Source organism: Diadema antillarum, unplaced genomic scaffold (assembly GCF_040938485.1).
Source record: "Diadema antillarum isolate AM-2024a unplaced genomic scaffold, OU_Dant_1.0 scf00000133, whole genome shotgun sequence".
Lineage (NCBI taxonomy): Eukaryota > Metazoa > Echinodermata > Echinoidea > Diadematoida > Diadematidae > Diadema > Diadema antillarum.
In genome coordinates, this window is record NW_027271022.1 from 1,756,186 (window position 1) to 1,778,850 (window position 22,665).

At 35.9% G+C, this 22,665-nt stretch overlaps 1 protein-coding gene across 1 annotated transcript in view; it reads right to left on the reverse strand.

Moving 5' to 3' along the window:
* Positions 1–20,384, reverse strand: part of LOC139720802 (DNA-binding protein RFX6-like) — a 52,153-nt gene extending 31,769 nt beyond the window's left edge. The window contains exons 1-6 of the mRNA XM_071632140.1: positions 20,288–20,384; positions 15,072–15,300; positions 13,403–13,526; positions 7,869–7,930; positions 4,132–4,209; positions 3,037–3,064 (exon numbers count right to left, since the gene is read on the reverse strand). Coding sequence (XP_071488241.1) covers positions 3,037–3,064; positions 4,132–4,209; positions 7,869–7,930; positions 13,403–13,526; positions 15,072–15,300; positions 20,288–20,384 — 618 coding nt within the window. The remainder of the gene's footprint in view (positions 1–3,036; positions 3,065–4,131; positions 4,210–7,868; positions 7,931–13,402; positions 13,527–15,071; positions 15,301–20,287) is intronic.
* Between the last annotated feature and the right edge of the window lie 2,281 nt (positions 20,385–22,665).

Below are 22,665 nucleotides of genomic sequence, written 5' to 3' on the forward strand. Positions count from 1 at the left end.
TGGACCATCAAACACTAACGCTCCTTGCCTGCCGAGTAACTTTGGCTGAATATCAGCGTGACAACGCAGCATTCGGCTGTAAAGCTTAGATACCAAACGGCTCCACATCCCAGCTACAACGAGATGTGATACCACTCTGAATATACAGTGGATCTATAAAGCATCATGTTCCGTCCCCAGTCACTGGAAGCAAGTGTCGCCACTCCGTTGCTGGGCTTTAACCGGCCAGCGTCACAGTGGACGTTGCGAGGCTCCCGCAGTTTTCAGCGAAAGCGCGCTGCATCTTTCCTCAACGCGCTCTCCAAAACAAATGCACATAGCAAAAAAGCAGGCGGTACTGCGTTGCTTGGTAGGGAATACTGCTGCAAAGAGACCTAGCAGCCACAGACCTGCTAGGATTCGTAGCAACCAGACTAACGTGGAGTTGCTAGAAACCACGATATTTCACGTGACATTTCTGGTATAGGGACAATTGGTTTGTCTCCACGGGACAACGATGTAGCGCGATCAGTCATCTCTGCACAGCTGATGTACACTACCAGCCATTATGAAACACATTACTATGATCACCGAGCTGTATGGTCGTTGAATATCGATGATCCAGAGAGAGAGATAGAGAGATACAGAGAGAGAGAGAGAGAGAGAGAGAGAGAGAGAGCAGAAAAGGGATAGGGGGGAGGCAGAGGAGGGAGGCAGAGGAGGGAAATAGAATGATAGATATAGATAGATAGGTAGATAGACAGATAGATAGATGCATGGATATAGAGAGATAGGATTATATGGAAAGATGCATAGATAGATGCATAGATAGATAAATAGATAGATAGGTACACTACAATAGATAGATAGATAGATAGATAGATAGATAGATAGATAGATAGAGGAGAGATGACAGAAGGAGAGAAGATAATAATTATGCATATATACATATATATATATATATATATACATATTTTTTTTTACATGTTTCAGAAGGAGAGAAGATAGATACGCTATAAGCAATACAGTACTCCCCTCTTATCATGAACAGCATTTCTCGAGAAATACCTGGATGACAAATTACTTCTCTTACAATTCTTGATTGTCCCACATCTTTGTGTAACTTCACCCTTCAAGGAAGTGTTTTTTTTTTTGTTCTGGATTCTTTTTTTTCTTTACTTCAGCAAAGAAACTTTGATAACTATTCTACCGTTTCTTTGTTGTTTGTTTGCTCGTTTGTTATCTGTTTACTGTATTTCGTAGGTGCGTAGTGGTATAAGGAACAGGTGACTAGTTTTTGATGGTGGTTAAAGATAATTGTAGAGGATTCTTGCGCATTTCTATTTCATTGGGAACTTTATAGCCTCAAAAACGGTTTTGGCTCTCCAAGTGATGGTCTGTTTTTCATTCTATTCTACATATCATGTATACACATATAGGTCTACTTAAATAGATAAATAGCTAAAACATAATAATTATACATAGATGTATGCATAATCTATACACACATACGCGGACATACGTGATACTTATGAAGAGTTGCTGTATTTGAGATATTTACTATAAACATAAAAACAACTTATATTTTTACATTTCAAATCAAAACTTCAATAATATTCCTTGTTATTTCAAAATGAAATAACACGGGAAAGGTTTAATTGGTCCTTTCCAGTAGACTTTACTTATGATAAAGAAAAAAAAAATGGCGCCTTAGCCGTTCTGCGGTCAAACATTAAATACCTTTTCATATATTACATTTCATATACCACTTCATATACCCTTTCATACACTACATTTCGTATACCACTTCATATACCTTTTCATACTATTACATTTTATATACCACTTCATATACCTTTTCATATATTACATTTCATATACCACTTCATATACCTTTTCATATATTACATGTTATATACCACTTCGTATACCTTTTCATATATTACATTTCATATACCACTTCATATACCTTTTCATATGTTACATTTCATATACCACTTCATATACCTTTTCATATATTACATTTCATATACCACTTCGTACACCATAATTTATGTACAAAAGCAATGCAGAAAGAAGGTCCGAAGGAGATAAAGTACAACATTAAGAGTGTTGGAACGTCACGATCAAAACACACATACATCCCTGCATGAATACAGTCTGCCAGTGACAGCAAACATAGACACATTATCCGACATATTTGCTGCCCCGCACTATAATAAATCACTAAAATGGCAGGTGATCCTTGCAATGAGATTAATTCATGCTTTTACATGAAAAGGTGGTAGGAATGCGTTTGTGCAAGGATTTTTACAGTATACGACACTATACAATTATGGTACTCTCCCTTTCGGCCACATTAACTGAACAGGCGGCGAGTAAAACAATTTAGCGGACACGGCTAAATTACAAGTACTTGAGACTCCACTACCATTCATCCGTTTTGGCTGCCACGCTCTTGAGGCATACCACCGCTGGCTGGCTCCGCTGCATAGCCGGAGCTCTCGGCGTCTTTGTTTGTCGGCGCTCCGATAATACCAGCTTTGTGAGGACTTTGGTCAACAGAGCTATACGTATGCACTTGATATTGCATGGGGTATAGTTCGTATAAACGAGACATATTGCGCCGGGATAAACCTCCAGATCTAATACGACAGCGCTCTATCATGTGGACGTTTCTTTCTTTCTTTCTTTCTTTCTTTTGCACGTTGTGAACGGCGGTGATTTTAATAGCGCAAACTTACGACTCTGTGTTCTGTTTGATCTTCGAGGTGTTACTTCATTCCGTGATATTGATTTTTTTTTCTCTCTTTCTCTCTGTCACCCAATAACCGTATGATCACTGACCTAAGGATACATACTGATTGAATAACGGTTAGGTGGACTCTTAAATGTTTGGAGATCATAGTGGTATTCTTATTCTTGTAAGTCACGTAAGAAAAACTGATGTTTTCTTTGTTAAAATACTAAAGATGGGGAGGTAATTCGCGAGCAATACTTTAGATGAAGACAGATTCATAATTAACAAAGTTATAAGCCAAACTTTATGACTCTTACCTCATTTTTCAGCCGCGCCCCTGAAAATCTGTAGATGCAGAATAAAGAAGGGAGAGAGAAAAAAATAGTATTGTCGAATTCTTTGTTTTTTTCTTTACCACTTCTGGCTTTTTGTGAGATTTCTATTGTGTGTATCGTGCTTTTTCCATTTATTTATTTTTTTCTGAATCCTTAATAAATACAAATAACCCCCTTTGATCGTGCCAACCCTAATCACAGAAAGTATAAGTGTAGAAATCACAGCCATGTTGACTATCATTAAATGGTGGTAATTGATATTCAATTTATTAAACGCAAAATTCCAATAGAATCGGGATTTTCTTTGTTTGTGCCGCCCAATACCTTCGTTTTGTGAGTTTGGATTGTAGACGATAAAAAATGTCTGGAGGAAAAAGAACGACTCAGTCTATAAAAAATCGAAGTAAAAACATTTTTCGTAAGCTTTACAATTTGGGCTTAACAAAAGCAGACATTATTACACACACACACACAACAAAAAACCCTCAACACCAAACTAAAACTATAACATTCATGCTTGGTGATGTTCTAACCATCGTGATGCATACATTCATTACTTTCCTCTTTACAAAAGAAAAGATAAACAGTATTGGCACATCATGCAGAGAAAAAACAAATTATTACTAATGTATTCATTTTGTCATTATAATACAAGATGGCAACTTTCATTTTCACTCTATGACTTATACTGGAGAAAGATTAGACGGAACAAGTTAACGTAAACAGGTACAAAGCTGAAAAGACATTCACGACGATTTACCAATTATTGAGAAAGATTCAAGCACTGTAATTTTGTGAAATGTGTTGCAAAATCAATAACCGGTTATAAATCTAGCAATTAGAGAACCCTTGCTATTTAATCTGCAACCTACACAAACATGTAAATCAATGACTATAGAAGACTTGGTTTTCTTTCTTTATGAAGCACTATAAACAAAAACACAACACATAAAATTGTACATGTATAAGTGCGAAAACAGTAGAGCACCCCCCAAAAAACTGAAATATATTTGTGAAACTTTATGGCTTAAATAGACGGATGAAAGTTTTCAGTATCATGGTAGCAAGCGATCCTACCTCGTCAATCCTTTGGTGGAGTACACTGTGTGATAGTAGGCGCTGGTTTCCTTAATCCCGATGCCATAGTAATGATATCTGTAAGAGGAAGGAAATAAATTTTTGGTACATCATTAACATATGTATTATTAACAAATGGCACCAATATCAATATTTTGATAATTTGAGGTCATTGACCTCTCAAGGTCTTCTGAGGTCAAAGGTAGCTCAAACCTGTCAATGCTTTGTGGGATATGAAGACAATGCCAATGTGTAAAAAAAAATGAATTTTTCGCACAGTACATCTATTACCGCAAATATCATTAACCAGCGACGCCAAACATCAATATTCTGATGTTTTGAGGGCATTGACCTCTCGAGGTCATCAGAGGTCAAATCAGACTTTACCTCCCAAACTTGAAATGAATCCCATGGCATATAATAAGTCTTGAAAAAGTTTCATGCTTTAGTAATGAATGCACATTTGCTCTGCCTATCTGCCCTACCCAAAAGGGGGAGTTCACCCTAAATACAATCTATGGATTCAGAGAATGCAGAGGTATTAGTAAAACACATTGGTGACATTATAGGGAAATTGAACAATCTGTTGAAAAGATATGAATTCTTAAAGTTTTGGTCAATAATCCAAGTGACGTCTTCTGTGAATAAGAAGGCCAAATCGGTTCGTGATGTCAGAAAAGTGGAATGAAAGAACCCTTCATTCTTCTTCTTCTTCATAATACAGGTGGAAATTAATTGCCTATTAACGCATGCTAGTAAGAAGTCGAGGGAATGTGTATTTTGTTTTCATAAAAATACGATTTTTTTTTGTTGAAACTCATTCATTTATATACCGTAATGTATACCGTCCCACTACTGTACCGTCATGAATTTGTACCCGACTTACACCGTGTGTATAAGAAGGCGTATTTCTCATTTAATGCATATTCATGAATTTATGCATACATGCACTCAAGCACACGCACGTATGGACATAGCTATAATAACACTAGTGGATTGTGTGTGTTTGCATAAGATGAAAAGAATTCATCAAAGAGATGATCCTCACTACACAGTGGTTGACCGCCAAAGTTAGCGCGCAGCCAGAAAAAAAGGACATTGTTTGCTTGTTCGGTTCAGGTGTATCGGTGTTTACGAGGTCGGGCGTCCCGCTTTATCTGGCAGACGCGAGTGCGGGGGAGTGGGTTTGTCGCGTCGGCGCTCAGATCTATCGTAAGCCGAAATATCCTGTATCTATTCTCAAAGCCTGTATCTATTTTCTAATGTGTGTGTGTGTGTGTGTGTGTGTGTGTGTGTGTGTGCGTGTGTGCGTGTGTGTGTGTGTGTGTGTGTGTGTGTGTGTGCACTATTCGGTGGCAATGCTTTTGGGACAAACATTGGCAGATCCTCATTAGTACATAAATTATAGAGATGCTCATGTAATATGTAATGATATAAGTGAGTATGACCTTGGGACACACACACACGCACAAAAAATAAGAAAAAAGATCATTTTATTCTCCTAATAGTTATACTTCAGAGTGACATAAACTCACGATCAGCCGAAAACGAATTTCTTGGCAATATCCGTTAAGTAGGCCTACAAGAACTTTAATAACTTGCAAATGCAAACTTTGTGAATCAAGTCCGAAAGAGCACAAAAATCCATTCGTAATTAACAACATCATTATGGTATTCGTTCGAAATAGAATCAGCACAAATAATGTAGACAGCAACTATAAAATGCAAGACATTTTTTTTTTTCCGTAGAAATGATGACATCAAACAAACCACAACCCTTTTTCGTTCTCCAAAGATTTCTGGTTTGGCCTAATCTTTGTTCTGCTGCAGTCAAGATGTCTTAAATTGGGATTGGCGAATATTGAGTACCGTTAGGTGCGGGTTATGCCATGTTCACAACAATGATCGAACAATTTGGTAAGCCGTCGTTTAACGAGCTTCTGTGTTCAGACCACGATGTTTTATAGGCAGACGTAGAGCCGTCCACTCATTAATCAAGACCTCTTTCATCTCACCGCTCCAAAACTTCTAAAATTACGCCCACTCTCAAAAAAAGTGTCCCACGTGCTATTATTAAAACAAAGGTGTCTTTATTATGCCCATGTACTATTAAACCAAGGTGTCTTTATGGTGCACATTAAGATGTATGTACCCTTTTTCTTTCATTTGCACAACTGATTTTGCCCTACATTTCGGATTAGTGCCTGAAAAGAGTGGAATTTTTCCTTTTAAGTGATATATTTTCTCTACTTACTTATTAAAAGAAAAATATGCAAAAACATCGACATTTTATGTGACTTGTCTTATAACCAATATTAAAATCCCATTTTATTTCTTTCATCCATTCTCATTTTTTTTTTCGACAACCAGTATCAGTGCAAACATTCTTCAGTGGGACATGTATAGATTTTAACACTGGCTTTACAGGTATTCCTTCTCGAAATAATTACACAGAATCAATTGCAGGAGTAAACAAACAAACAAACAAACACACAAACAAACAAACAAACAAATAGATCGTGGGGGTTGAAGAGAAATGTCAAAAACACATCGGTACAGCACAAAGTACACACATATACAAGAATAATGACTATAAAGAGGAACAACTGGTAAGATCTGAAGCATATAGGACCGAATTTTCTTGACCAGGACACTATGCGCTGCCTCGCTTATCTTGCGCGAAGGTGTACCGACATCGTTCGTTTGATAATCTCGGAATTCGTGAAACAACACGGGATAGCATTGACGCTATTTGTTTTTCTGTGGGAAAATACGTTGTTTGACGCAGACCAGAGGTTATCCCTGCGTTATATTTTGAAGTCGCCATGTCAATGGATAACATCCTTAAAGTTATCAACAACAATCGAAGACATTACTTTTCGGCTTCTTTGTCATAAGACTTTAGAAAGGCGATTCGTATGGCGTTACTCTTGGAATTTTCTTACCGCTCGAATGACGTCAAACATTGTATTTTATCAGGCATCCAAAATAAAGGGAAGTCTGATATTTACGGACTCACACAACTTAATAACAGCAACCCAGAGGTTGAAAGTTCCTTGTCTTGTGTTTGACTAAACCAGCAATAGATATTACTTTATTTTAAATAATCCCAAATGACGGCCAAGAGCTAAGCTTATGTCAACAAAATATAAAAATATACATCTCTAGCTTGATTATACATTTTTGACAGATCAATACGGTCCATCAGAAAAAAAAAAATGTCCCAAAGTATATTTGAATCTTGATTGAGAGTGAACAGTAAGTAAGAGCAAAAGTGTAATTTGAAATTGCGAAAATGAAATGATGGAATTTATGCTTAAAGAAAGCAAAAACAACAATGTTACGATTTCCCTTTTTAGGTACATCATTAGACCTTCCAAACATTGTAAAAGACAAGGAATCTAGATTAATCAATAGAAGTATGTCCTTTTGCAACACACATCTCTCTCTCTCTCTCTCTCTCTCTCTCTCTCTCACACACACGCACACACACACACACACACACACACACACACACACACACACATACACATACACACCCACTATGCCCACACAGAAACAGGCAAAGAAATCACCCGTAACTGCACTTACACATTAATCAAGAATACTACTAAACATTTTAGCTGAAACGTCAATTGCATTTCATGTGCGGAAGTATTTCAATGTAATATTTGCTATTGAAATCTTATTATGTGAGACTTCTAACCGGCACGTGAAGATTAAATCAACACACTTACTTTGAATGACCCCTTGTCCCAAGCCGCCGAGTAGTCAAGTTAGGAAATTTTTGTCGAATTGTCTGGAAAGAGAGAGAGAGAAAAGAAAGAAATATAAAACAAAGGTAAAGAATAGACAATCAAAGAAAGAGATACTATGGCTCTCCCTACTTCTGAAGTTAAAATTAGGGTCTGACATCACTGGCGATTTGAAACTTGTGAAATAATCTGTTCATGTAATTATGTCAGCCTCATTAAATAAACCATGATATACCTGCTGTATCACAGTACTGAAATTGTTGGCGCATTAACTTTGCTACTGTTGAAATGTAGAAAATTGTAATTGTTTGATTACATAGAATACTTCGTTATTGCTTTATTATAGTTTTTGCTTATTAGGCATAAGAGAAGAACGACCAAATTACTGTGGGCTATTCAATCCCTGCTTATTGTCTTTCTTGGAATCTTAGAGGTAGAATGTCGTAATTGAAAAAAAAGACGATATATCTGCGTGGATAGCAAAAGTATTTCAATTAGTCATTATCAGATAGATATTTCTGATTAGAAATTAATTTTTCTTTAAAAAGAAATAATAGTGACTTCCATAGTATGTCTTTCATTTTGTAGACGGATGGCCTAGACTCAAATTACACTTTTATAAGCATTTATAAGTACTAACGTAAAAAAAAGACGTAAAGAATGGAACATCGAAATATCGCTCGACAAGTCCATAGGAATGATACAATCCACCATTTTGAGCAGACAACGGTTATTTCATGTCAGTCTCGGAGTAATGATAAAAAAGCTTTAAAATACCATGTATCTGGATTTGGATAATAATAAAAATTTTCAGGAGAATAGAAAGAAAAAAATGTCGTCGTTGATAAAAAGTGTGTGAAAAACAATGACGTAGAGATAATGATATACATTTTAAAACACATGCGGTATTCTCCGGTTTTTGAGAATGAAGTGTGTGTGTGTTTGGGGGGGGGGGGGTTAGGGGTAGGGTAGTTAATAGAGCATTATCAAGTAGAACAACCCGTGATACATAAGAAAATTCTAGATCACATTTATGACACTTATAAAACACCTTTTTGACCATGAGAAGTTGGTAGGAATAGGTCGACATATACATAGGTCGACATATACCCCGTGTGTAGGTCATTCGTCACAGGGCATGAACCATTTCGTGGGCTCCCTCTCCCACGCGACTTTGATTTAGAACAATAGTGCATTTAAGGCCAGTTACATATAATGTCCCCATGCCGACTGTTAATACTGTTGTGTGATTTGTCCCAAACATGGTGATAAGAACCCCAACGTTTGGAACCGTTCCCTGGCCAACCGGGTAAACTGAATACCAGAGGAACGATTGTGTGAGACAGTTAGTCTTTGACTGTGAACATTTTCAGTCATCAATATTATATACACTAACCATGATATTTGATTTGTACTTATTTCCACTTTGAGTTCACAAAAGTATGAAACAAACATAACTACGTTACAATGATGATTTCACTTTAATATTACTATACAAGAATATTGTAGAGTATTAATATTAGTAGTAATATTGTATGAGACTGCCGCGCTTGTTTAAAAGTATGAAGGTCCTACTCATTTTGATGTTATAGTTTTATGATCACTTACTTTCATTGCTATAGTTTGGTATTTTTTATTTCTTTATTTTTACTCAGTATTCTACTTCCATTATTTTATGTGTGCTTTACCTTCACTTTGACTACGCCCGCTCATTGCGAATATACGTGCCTGAAACGATTGTTCACTTGAGTTAATGAATAATGTCTGCCTTTAAATAATTAAACAGATCTTTCTAGGAACTATTAATTGTTTATGCGGTATATTCTTATACTATAATGTTTCTGCAAGGGTTCTACGTTTTCTTGCCGTCTCATTTTCTTTCCCTTTTTTTTTCACACAACCTTATTTCTTTTGTCAGTTTCTACTCATTATTCTTAATATACCTTGATCTTACAGACATTCACTCTTGTTTATACACGTAGATAATGAAGATTTAAAAAAATTGTGAAACAAAATAGTGAGATATTCAATTACTAGAAATTGTGATTTCAAAAAAATATGAAAGGAATGCAAAAAAACATACAATTTGGAGATGCAGTTTTGCTAATTACTATTCCACCTGATTTCTAATTGTAATCCATTACATAACCTATACATGCTATGAATCTGCTGTATTATTTGAAAACATACACTGCACATTTCTTGAAATTGCATATTTTCTGGAATTGCCCTGAACATTTTTGTTCTCTCTACTTCACTCAGTTGTAACAAATCGCAATGTATAAGTGTATCATTCAAATCCATAATAGCTGGTACGAAATCATTACTTCATTCTCATTCCAAAAATTGATAATACGCTATAGGCGTTATAAAATAACTGTCAATGTTGTCAATGTCCATCTTTACTTAGCTGTAAGTAATGTTGTCAATCATCTACGTCTTTCCACAAGTATTCAATAATTGAGTAGAATTACTGGTATTTTCATGGGCAAACATTTTTTTGGCACGCAATCAATGCAAACACACACACACACACACACACACACATACACACACAAATCTTGTCACTTGAGTTCCGTTTCCATCGGAGTCTGATATTCAGACTATTAACCGGGTCAGCAGTGACGCACAAAAAACGTCGCGCACGTCGTGCAATTACGTAAGAACGGATATGGAGCCTCGATATCAAGGGTCGCTGAAAGCAAGTCTACAACATGTTTACCAGTGTTCTTTCAATAGGAACAGAAGCACAACAGTTGACTTACAAGATTTCAGGCGCGATTATGTCGATAATCTCAGGTCGGTATTGATAAAGTCAAAGAGATTTATCAAAGTCTAAATAGATCACTTACAATTCAATGCGGTGAGTTGTGAAACGTGAATAAGAGCGTGCGGCACGGATTTATGCACCGCAAGGTTTGTATTTCCTTTCCGGCTCTTTTTGGAACGCAAGTGTATTTTTATCTATTTTTTTTTCTTTTAAGGGAAGTGATCCGTGAGACATATTCTGTCCCTGACTCATCGTAAATTCGTAAACCGTGAACCTTAAATGCATTATTTACCATTTACAGATGAAACAAAAACCAAACTTTAGTCAGTGTTAGTGCTTCAAAATAGTTCTAAAATATGAGTCTGGTGTAGAAACAACGAATGTAGAAGATTGAATCAGTATAATCAATGTTAAGTATTGTTACATATACAAAATATGAACAGTATAAATTTTTATATGATGGGATATTTTGTGGTACAACTGTGGTATACACATATGCCTCAAATATGATTACATGAGGATTTTTTTTTTAGATCACTGCTCCTAAAGGTAAACAGTACCTTTAAAAAAGGAATACTCTGACTGTAAACATACGTAAAAATAAATAAGAATAAAATATAAAAATTCTATAATGCAATAAAAAAATCAACGTCATCAAGTGTATGTGTGTTTCTGCCTGTGCGTGAGAGAGAGAAAAAAAAAAGAAGAAGAAGGAGAAGAAGAAGAAGAAGAAGAAGAAGAAGAAGAAGAAGATTGTTTGATGTGTCCTAGCTCTTTCCTGATATTGGGACGGGGTGTCAGGTATGATTTAATGCGTATTATTTTCTAATACTACCCTAGACAAAGGTACTTTTTCACTCTCAAGATTATTTGAACATCATGCAAGTGCTGCATGTATTCCAAAGCACATAATTATTATGTGATTAAATTTCATAGATGGATAAAACCAATAGACAAGTGTCACATCACACTATCATAGTTTTGTTTTTGTTTTTGTTTTTGTTTTGTTTTTTGGTCATGATATCAAACTGTCATAATAGGGTTTGAAAATACGACAGCCCCCTATGAAAATGCTTTATTATAAAGCACGTAATATATATATATATATATATATATATATATATATATATACATATATATATTAAGAGTTTGTTCGCAAAAACCGATAAGTCAATTTTTGAAGATTTTGAAGTACGGTCTCTGTCATAAAGTACAAAATAATACCTTTTAAATGATATATTGGTCACTACATAATTATAAAGGTATACATTTTTTAAGTTATGGTCAAAAGAAGCAAAATTTTTCTTATTATTCTCTTTATTTTTCTTGACCTTTAATCGCAAATATCTCCATTTGGCAAATATATGGACTTATCGTTTTTTGCGAACAAACTCTTCATATATACAGTTTTATATATATTATGATTATGTTTTTATGTAGCAGTTATTGATTGTAGAAAGCAGACACACAGATCCCCCCATATGAGCCTATACCGGGTGTCCCAAAAAAAGCGGAACGGTGGATTTTCAGTACCTTGCGTTCTAAAAGTGATATATTTGCTGACATCATTAGAAAGAGCATCTTCCGCAGAAGACCATGACACCAAAATCATTAAATTTGGTTGAGCACTTTTTATTCTACGCCAATTTCTATAAATGCAGTCATTTTGAATTTTTTGCGACTTATGAGATAATAATTTGGGTGCGACACGCGTTCCATACGGTGAATTGTGTAAGCTCGTTGATCCATGTCAACAAAAGATAACGCTTTCATATTGGGAGCGCGCGCGCGCACACACACACACACACACACACACACTGTTTTTTCCTGGCCCGTGCCCAGTGTGAAAGCTGTATCTTTTGTTGACATGGATCACCGAGCTTACACAATATTCACCGTATGGATCGCGTGTCGCACTCAAATCATTATCTCATAAGTCGCAAAAATCCGGCGAAATTTGACAATGACTGCATTTTCAGAAATTGGCGTGGAATAAAAAATACTGAACCAAATTAAATGATTTTGGTATCATAGTCTTTTGCGGAAGATGCTCTTTCTAATGATGTGAAGAGATATATAACTTTTAGACCGCAAGGTACTGAAAATCCACCGTTCCGCTTTTTTTGGGACACCCGGTATAGACCACACTTTACCCATCAATATGCTAAGTGACCACGACCAGCATAAAATTAGCGATATTTAGACAGCAAACCCTATATATTTCTGAGTGAAAACACATACCCACACACATACATTTACGCACACACACACACACACACGCACGCACCTCCTTCTTTACATTGTATGTAGGCCCTTTGTATATTATTCATGTTTACACAAATATCTACATATAGTCTGTAAAATATTGTATGACATTATACACATACATACATTATACAGGTATAAACGTATATAAATATGATCTTCATATATACATATAAATACATAAATATATGATATATATAAATACATCTTCATATAGACTGTAAATTATTGTTTGACATTATACACATACATACATTATACAGGTATAAACGTATATAAATATGATCTTCATGTATACATATAAATACATAAATATATGATATATATATATAAATATGATATATATATATATATGTGAGTACAAACATGCTGTCTCTTTCACATGCACACACATGCACACACACACATGCACACACACACACACACACACACACACAAAGAAGTAAGACGAGTGTTCTGTGATTTTTCTTCTTCTTCTTACCTTTCCAAAGGTAGCGGCGCATGCAGGTTCCAGGGACTCCTTGCGACAGAAGTCCAGATAGTGTGAGTATAGGATGCACCGGGGTAAGCATACTCCTTCGCAAATGCAGTAATTTTCATCCAACCTGTGGTGCAGAAAAAAAGTGCATTTCATCACTATTCATGTTAAATCAACTAATAATGGAATGTATTAAGTGAAAAGCAATGTCATTAGCATAATCTGTAGTTTGAGATCATTCAATTTCATCGTACATGGGTATTTGCAATCTGCTTATCGCAGTTGGAATGTTCATATTAAATCATTTGAATTCATCATCATATTTCTCAATAAAAATGCATCAAATGTAATAAAGTAAAATGATGCATTACATCCAACTAGGAAGCAGATTAGAACAATGCAAACATATACCACGTGGTGGTCAATCTATGAAAGTTGAAATCTAAGTATAAATGGTATAGAAATATAATAGAACCTACTTATAAAAGCAAGCTTCTTCAGTAAAGTATTCACAACACTTGTGAAGTTTGGGAGCGGGTCATGCTTTCTGAATATTTCCTTTTCTTCTTTTTTTTTTTGTCTGCTCAAAGCGTTAGCACCACGTGCCATTACAAATCTATTCCATATCATAGGTAGCATGAAACTTTCATACTTTGAATACGAACCGCACACGAAATTGCATATGTATATCTTATATATACTTATCGTCTGTACAATATGTATTTGTTACAAAATGATAAACAATAATTTTTGTATTTAAACTTCTGGTTTGTATTTTATTACAACTGTTGTTGGATGGAAATGGATGACAACTGAAGTAAATTAAAATGAGCAGAAATGTCACACAAATGCACGTAACAATCAATAATGATTAAAGGGATGGTACGGTACTGTTTCGGTTGAGATGGGGCTGCAGGTTTTCAACGTTTTTATGTTGATTTTTTTAGATTATGAGAAAGCTCTTATGAAGTAAGAAAGAACATATAATTCTAAGAGGAACCCAACTTTTATTTGACGAAAATTGGTTTTCAAATTGCTGAGATGTCCAAGCAGAGCAATCCTAATAAAAATTGGGACCCACCTTTTATTAGGATCGTTTTGTGTTGTTGGATATCTGAAGTCATTTCATAACCGATTTTCATCTAATAAACTTTGAATTCTTCTAGGAGTGTATGCTTTTTGACATTTCATACAGTGGTCTCTCAAATTCTCACACAAGTATCTCACAAAAAGTTAAAAGCTGAATCCTCACCTCAAACAATACTATACATCCCTTTAACTGGTAATCTAAAATACTCCAGTGAAATGTATCAGATCATTCGAAACGAAAAAAGAAAAGAAAAGCAGAATAATCTTTAATCCGAAAAGTGCGATGAATGTATTAATTTGCTTTGTATCTTTACAATACATAATCCGTTTAACTGAACAAAAAAGATTACTCCCGCAAAATGAAGATTTTGTTTATTCAAGAAACCGAAAGAGAAGTACAAAACTGAGGTGCACGCCACTCTTTCCGTCTATGTATATCGAATAGACAAACTCCTAGATCCGATCGTCTTTAATTACCACCGAGAGAAAAACCTCCCTCATGCTATGATTGTTATACAAGCAAAACTTAGTTTTCAAGGTTTTTCATCTCTTTCGCAGAATAATGGTTGTTAGTTTTCCTCACCATTGCAGAGTAAGAGCCGTCTGCTTCTTTTTATCTTTCACCATTTGCGCCACCGTCTTTTTAACGGCGGTCTTCGGCATCGGGCCATCCTTGACATAATCCGCTCCATCGACATCGTCGTCTTTCTTGGGACGTCCACCCTTTGTTTCATCGTCAAGATCATTCACACGGTCGTTGGCCAAGTCGTCTGCGATGTCGTCGTCGGAGAAAGAATCTTCAGACTCTGCCTCTACAAGAGAGCAAGGAATACAGAGGGTTTAGCTTCTGCTGCCTAAACAGTATTTCTTCAGTTGAGCTTTGGAAACGCTTTGAAAAGCTCTTTTTGATAACCTTATTATCTGTCAGCGTTCATTAAAAGATATACATATTCATATATTTTTATTATACAACCATAACATCCTATATGTAGGAAATCATTCTCTTTCTACAACAATTTCATTGTTGAGAGTTTGTTCTTTGCAATGGTAATGACTTGAAAGCATTTGTGACCTATGCAGAGCCCATTGTGTAATGTCTTACTAAACAAAAACAGCAATAGCACATAATTGTTACTCAACTAGAAGGTTTCAAGTTTGGGAAAGTGTGATTTGTGCAATATGTTCACGTGGTATTTCAGCAGAAAACTAACTGCAACCTCAATGACATAACGCAGAAGAATACTTATTCGAGACACAACTTAGCTCCACGCAAGAAATGGAAGACCGGAGACCCCTACTTTGAACGTGACGTTGTTTTAAAGGCACAAAAAAAGAAGGTTAATCTTGATATTATGCTACCTTGTATAAGATTTTAAAAAGTACTAAGGCATATAGATCAGTGAAAAATTTTTGCAAAAATTAGATAAGACATAACTGTAAAAAATTATCTGAACAAGACAAAACATTTCTGTGTGTGACGAACGCGTTGAACAGCTGCACGTGTCGAGCGTTTGGTTTGCACACAAAAGTCATGCACCAATTTCAATTTTTCTCCCAAGAAAAATTTTCTTCAGACCAGTTCTTTGTATCTTATAAGACTAACGCGTTTTTGCGCATCCTCCTCAGTAGGTCAGTGCAGTCTTTGCCCATACATTTGAAAAAAAAAGAAGAAAATTAGCCATACAAAATGAGAGCTACACGGCACCTTCAATACAAAGAGTTGTCATTTTGCATTAAGTTTCAAAACTTACAGCTTCTTTTACGCTGTTATCTAAAGAATTCCAAAATTTAGGGCTGGAAAAAGATAATCTTGATTTTTTTTTCAAATTATTGTAGACAGAGGCAAGTGAATGTCACTGGATTACAGCGTAAAGGGTATGGCTGCACGTTAAAGTAAACATAGATTCAAACAAAAGGTGGAGGGTTTTTTGGTAAGGCCCTATATACATTTTCTTAAATGCAAACGATACAATTCACTAATCTTATAAGTATTATTTTAATAAAACATATGCGTATCACTTTCAAGGGGTAACTCCGATATTATGTATGATGCTGCATATGTTATCATCGTATGTGCAGCTTGGGTTAAAGGTTTCATTTAAGGTGTTTTCCGTTTTAAGCAATACAAAAAACAAAAAAACAAAGAGTAAACCAGTTTTCCACCCAAAGTCGAGCATACATTCTTCATCTCCTATTAGCACACAGAGAAAAAGAAAATCAGCCAATATAAAGTGCAGTTTCATGAAAAATTTGACTGGATGAAATAGGAACAAAAAAAAAGTTCCAGGTGATATACTGGTACACCGCTTTGGTTAAGGGTTAACGTGCCACGTAAGATATTGTGGGTGCATATTCTTAATAACATCTGCCTCCCCCTTGATGGACCTGCAGCTACAAGATGCTCACTTAATTAAACCCCCTTCTCTTGTTTCTTTGTTCTAGGGTAATGAGTTTGATCTTTTAAAGGGTTATCTAACAAGTTTACCGTAGAGTATCATTAGGGATCGTCATTAGGAAGGGTTTGTGGACGGAGCGGTGAGTCATTGCACGCCGCAATTCAAAACATCTTGCGGTATCGCGTGGACTTGACATGATACGATGTAAATAGCTGCTGGTGAACCATATGGGAGAAAGTTTTGAAATCAAGGAAGTCTTGAATGAATGAAAAATAAAATAAACGAAGGCAGAGTAAAGCTGTGAGCATTCCTTGGGCACCCTAATCACCCCATCTTGATGAGTGGCTTTACATTTCAGAAATTAATTGCCAAGTCTATCCACGAAAGCAGAAATAAACGTGGTAAAAAGAAAAAAAAAACTTTTAAAATTATTTCTAGGAATCCGAGAAAATCAACCGACATTATTCTGTTATACGCTAATACTGCATAATATCGTGGCATTCTTCTCTACTTGCTGGCAGCTTCGTATGATGGACTCCTTCTCCACGCGAAACATTGACATTTTTACCTCTGCCATTTTTACCTGGCACCTCAAGAACATAGCTTCGAATGATTCCCTTCTTGCTCCAATTTCAGGATGTTTCATGCACTCAAAAATTGTGTTAGATAATGTAATAATAAGGGAAATTACGAATAACTGAAAAATCTTATTGGTGTAACAAATGCCCATTATGCACATCAAGCAACAAGAGAAGTCTGTTCATAGCTTATTCAAGTCTTTATCTATCAACTGTCTATAGTGCATAATAAAAAGATATCATTTTACTACCTATAAACAAACACTGTCTCCAGCATGAGGAAACAGACCGGATTGCCTTGCGTTCCCGACCTCGTAACAGGCTACTTGTTTAACATCATACCCCTTAAAACTTTTTGAAGTCTAATCTCTATCAACGATGGCAGTGTTAACACCAATTGAACCGTTTAAAACGGATGATATCAACTTTGGATTTAATGGCAAAATATTACCATTTTTAGTGTTTATTATTTTTGTTAACAAGTGTAATCGGATTTCAGGGCTGGAGTTTAATTTCCTTTTTTGAATCTACTGATGAACTAAAAGTGCAAGGTTACTTATGGCAAAATTTGACAAACGTAACTAGAATCACTTAATGAAAAACAGCATAAATCTTATACTGATTTTTTTTTTTTTTACATTTGAATTTTAATTTACTTTCATTCAAATTTTATCAATTAAACTTTGGTAGGACTCAGATTTTAAAAGTCTTGCGCTATTTTCTTTTAACACATACTGCGACATGATATGATTCCCCTTTTATTTTATGAATAATCAAGAATGTTTTATCAAATATATGCAATTATTTACAAGTGAAACGCATTTTGATAAGTAATAACAAAAAGTGTGTAAATTATTCGAATTTCAAAAAAAGCTCACTTAAACTATTGGTTGTGAGTAACAGTGGTAAAGCAAGCAATGAATCATAATTGATAAAAGCTGGTAACCAAAACAATTTTACACTTTTGAGGCTAAGTTCGAACTCTAAAGTATAATTATTCCTCTCAAAGTCTCTTAAGTTTGGCAATAGGCACTTTATTCGATGAAAGATCATTGAAAGTTGTGTATATCTTCTTCATGTCTTAATTACATAATTCTCCTTTTTGTAACTAACAGAGTAATGGTAGCAATCGACGGGAAAAATCTATCTTTAGGTTATTATCCAAATCACTGTTGTTTACATCCTAAGATCACTACCCCGCCGCCCCCCCCCCCTACCATATTGATGATCATAAAATTCCGGACAAACTACGTCAACCAATCAGGCAATGCTCTATAAGTTGCAGTACAGTCAATATATCTTCGGAAGCTACATCTATGATTGATTTTAGAAAATGTTTCATTGTTTCAATGAAAGAAAACAAAGGTATGCCCTGATCTTAATGATCGTGATCATGATGATCTCAGAAACTTTAACCGGTAGTTGGCATGGAACATTTACATTGATGAATGTCGCGTTAAAATCGCAAGCTGATAAGAGTATACAATTTCGTCCAGTTGTTTTTGTCGCAATGGATTAAAATTTTTCCTACATCGACGTAAATAACCACTGAATAAATCAGCTTTTAAGAAGTATAGCCATGACATAAGAAATCATGGGCATTTTATTCGGGCAAGATTCGAACCTACGACCTGCTGATCTCCGGACAGGCATCTTATCCACTAGACCACCGCGTTTCCTCCCTACACTGCTTGTTCTAATGTCGATATTACAAGGATTAGATTCAGCATTTCTGCAGCTGTCGGGCGAGAGCTGGGTGATCTAGTGGATAAGGCGCCTGTCTGGAAATCAGGAGATCGTAAGTTCGAATCCTGTTCGAGTACGTACGCCCATGATTCCTTTGTCGCGGAGGCTAAAAACAATGATCAGTTCAGTGCTTATTTACGTCGATGTATGTAGTTGTGATAAGAGTATAATATACAGTTTTGACACTGAATCATTCTTAGAATTGTTGCTATATTTTCTCTGTACTCTACGTTTTGATGCGAGATGAGACACGCTGACACAATCTGTTGTGTCCTGCACATCTACTATTCGCAAAAAAAAACTTCAAAACGGAGAAGAATATAATCTGACATTAAACTATGTATTAACGAATTAATCTTAAAAGTGCAACTGAATATGCAATTCTTTTCAATAAGGCACTTCCATCTAGCTACGAGATGTCTCAACGAGAAGAGATTTTCTCTCCGAAAATAAAAAAAAACTTTTCTCTTTACCTAAGATTAAGAAAAAAAAAGGAGTACTAGTACCTGATTTAGCTGAATATGGTACAAACAGCTAAATTTTTACAATGGTTTGCCTAGATGGCATTTGACAGTCCAGAAAACATGACAATTTCACAAAAAGAGAATGGAAATGCCTATGCCTACAAAAAGACGGAAAAACTGTTTTGCCAGTCATTGCTATTCCTACCTGCCTCACAAGAGCACCACATTTTCCTTTTTATTACGCAAATGTTTCTGACAAATGGACGTATAGCAATGGATGGTAAGACGCAAAACTGTGTATTGTTCAATTCCCGTTTTTACAGGAGGATAATGTCCCAGCTGATGTTTGAATAAATGTGTTGAAGAGGACTTGTTTTAGAGGTAGGGCTTAACAGGGTGCAGGAAAAATGATGAATAATGTTTAAATATATATCATGCATACCTTCATAAAGTATTGACTGAGTTTGTTATCTATTTACAGACCAAAAGGCATCCATAGAGGTCAGCATACATTTGGTTTCTTCAGGTTTTGGAAAGTCAGGGTCATTGGTGACAGACTTCCAGTTCACCTCTGACAGTGTTGAAACACAGTAAATTTGACAGTTGGCAACTCACCGCTGTTATGTCTCGAGCCCAGCTTCTGGAGTTTCTTGGCTGGTAGCTCACAGTCCCCAGCAAGCTTTATCACACTCAAGGCACGCTTCCCTGCCATTGTCGTCCCCCGGCGCCGTCCCCGAGACCTAATGCTCACCGTCCGCTTCGGAGAGATCCGCATGCACCTCCAGCGGGAAAGAGCCGGATCGTGCGATGAAGAACGAGACTTTTAACGACGCAAACTGTTAGAAGGGGGAAGGAGAACAAACACATAGAATGGTCAATCATTAGCCATAATTGCCATCCTGCCTCTTAATATGAAGATCTCGACAAGGTAGTTCACGGCTTTAAGAGAGACGCCAGAAGAGAACAGGAGAGAGGGAGAGAGGGATGAGGGGGGAGGGATAGAAAATACACACATACACACACTTTATTCCCAAGGTTACCGTATACAGTAGGACTGAATTAAAAAGGAAAATGTGGTAGAAGGTAAATACAGATGAGATACAAAGAATTATTTCACTTTCATTCACAAAACGTTCATACCAAGGTCTATTCTGAAGGGCAGTATAATAATACAATTCTGAATCATAGCCAAAAAAAAAAAATCTGTCGTCACCTTATTAGATTTGTATGACCGTTACGATGGATTATAGCAGTTTGAGGAGTGATTCGTTGGAGAAAATATTTCTCTTTTGTTCATTTGCTGTTTCAGGAACATCAAGAAATATCTCTTTTAAAGATTCCCTAAGACAGAATTTAATCAGTACAGCCAAGCTTAAGTGTTAGAATTTCACATTCTGTGTAACTTCCATCACCCGTAGGGAAATTGATTCTAATAGTCTGCCTACAAGAAGTCGAATGAAAATAACGTAATAAGGTTTAGAGGTTGCTATTACAATTGCATTGAGACCTCCGCTACCTGTAATGTTAAAGATTAGAAAGTATTTTGTGAAATCAGAAGAAATACTGCAGAATTATTAACCCAAGGAATTTGGCCATTTTGTACTAAGTTGTTTGGTTATTACAAGAGTATGTACTTGGGTATAATTCTTTAAGGAATTAAAGAGCACCTGGAAAGACATGGAACATTTTCCTTACTAAACAGCGCCGACATGATAATGAATATATGGGACTGAATATCTTTATACTAATATTTCCAAAGGGAAGACACACTTTCAGAAAGAGATAAACCGCTTGGCTTAGAACACAGCCCAAAGTAGAATTTGTCACCTGCACAGTTAAATGGTGAGTCATCATGACGTCATCACAAACTGCTAAGAACATGAACTATGAACGTTAAAGAGTGTCAAGATCTGTTATCTCTAATTAGAAGCAATGTACATTCAATTGCCATTGTCATAAATGATAACTTGCAATTGTTGTTACAATTTAAAAAGAGGCCGACAATAAAGGGGAATAAAGGCTACCCCCTACAACCCACCCCACGCGCGCACACACACATGTAATGTCTTGAGGCAATGACAATGCTCATGTGCTGAAAGTTTCTTAGACAAAAAAAAAAAACTGCAATATTTTTTAGATAGCCCCAGGACATTGGTTCCTAAAAACCTGAATTCCACAGCAATGATAATGCATGTCATAATGTTTTGCACCATGCCCCTCAACCTTTCTAGGCGACTGGAGGAGGTTATTTTGTCCCCTTTTTGCATTACAATAGCCATTTCATAGATGTAATTCAACAAGGGTGAAAGGAGACAGCAGAAAAAAAATGGTAAATGGTTGATATAGCGGAAATGTTAATTGATTTTATTCAGCTCTAAACGTCCATCGCTTCTTAAGGGTCTCGTGTGCGTGATCCATCATGACACTTTAGAGAGCGTCTACAGGGTGTCTAGAAAGTAGGAAACTTTTCTCCTGATCCTTCCCAGACTCCTGAGATTATATCACAACCACAGTATTATTCTTTGACGTTTACCGATTTGTTACTCCGAAGTTGGAAAAGGAGGTCTTTATATATTGTACCTGTTCATTATCTTTGGGTTGCTGTGATAATCATCTGCATTGAAATTATTTTCACGACTCCAGGACAGTGCTTACTCGGATTGAGAGATTTTTTTCGTAGGCCTACATTAGAAATTAGAAAAAAAAAATGAAAGAAAACCCCTTTGTAGCTGCCAGATATCACACGACTTTGAAACATGAAACCTGGTCTAAAAAAAGAAAAAAAAAAAGAACCCTAAAAATATAGACATGAATGTGACGCTTTGATGGAACTGAGAGTGAAGGAGCTCAATATCCATGGCGTACATTTCTTAAATATGATCAAGTTATAATCTTAATTTTATGCAGGCAGGACATACTGCGGTATAATTTTCGTATTATACAATTGAGTGCTAATATAGGATGTCCTGTATATTTCTGTCTGTGTTTAACGA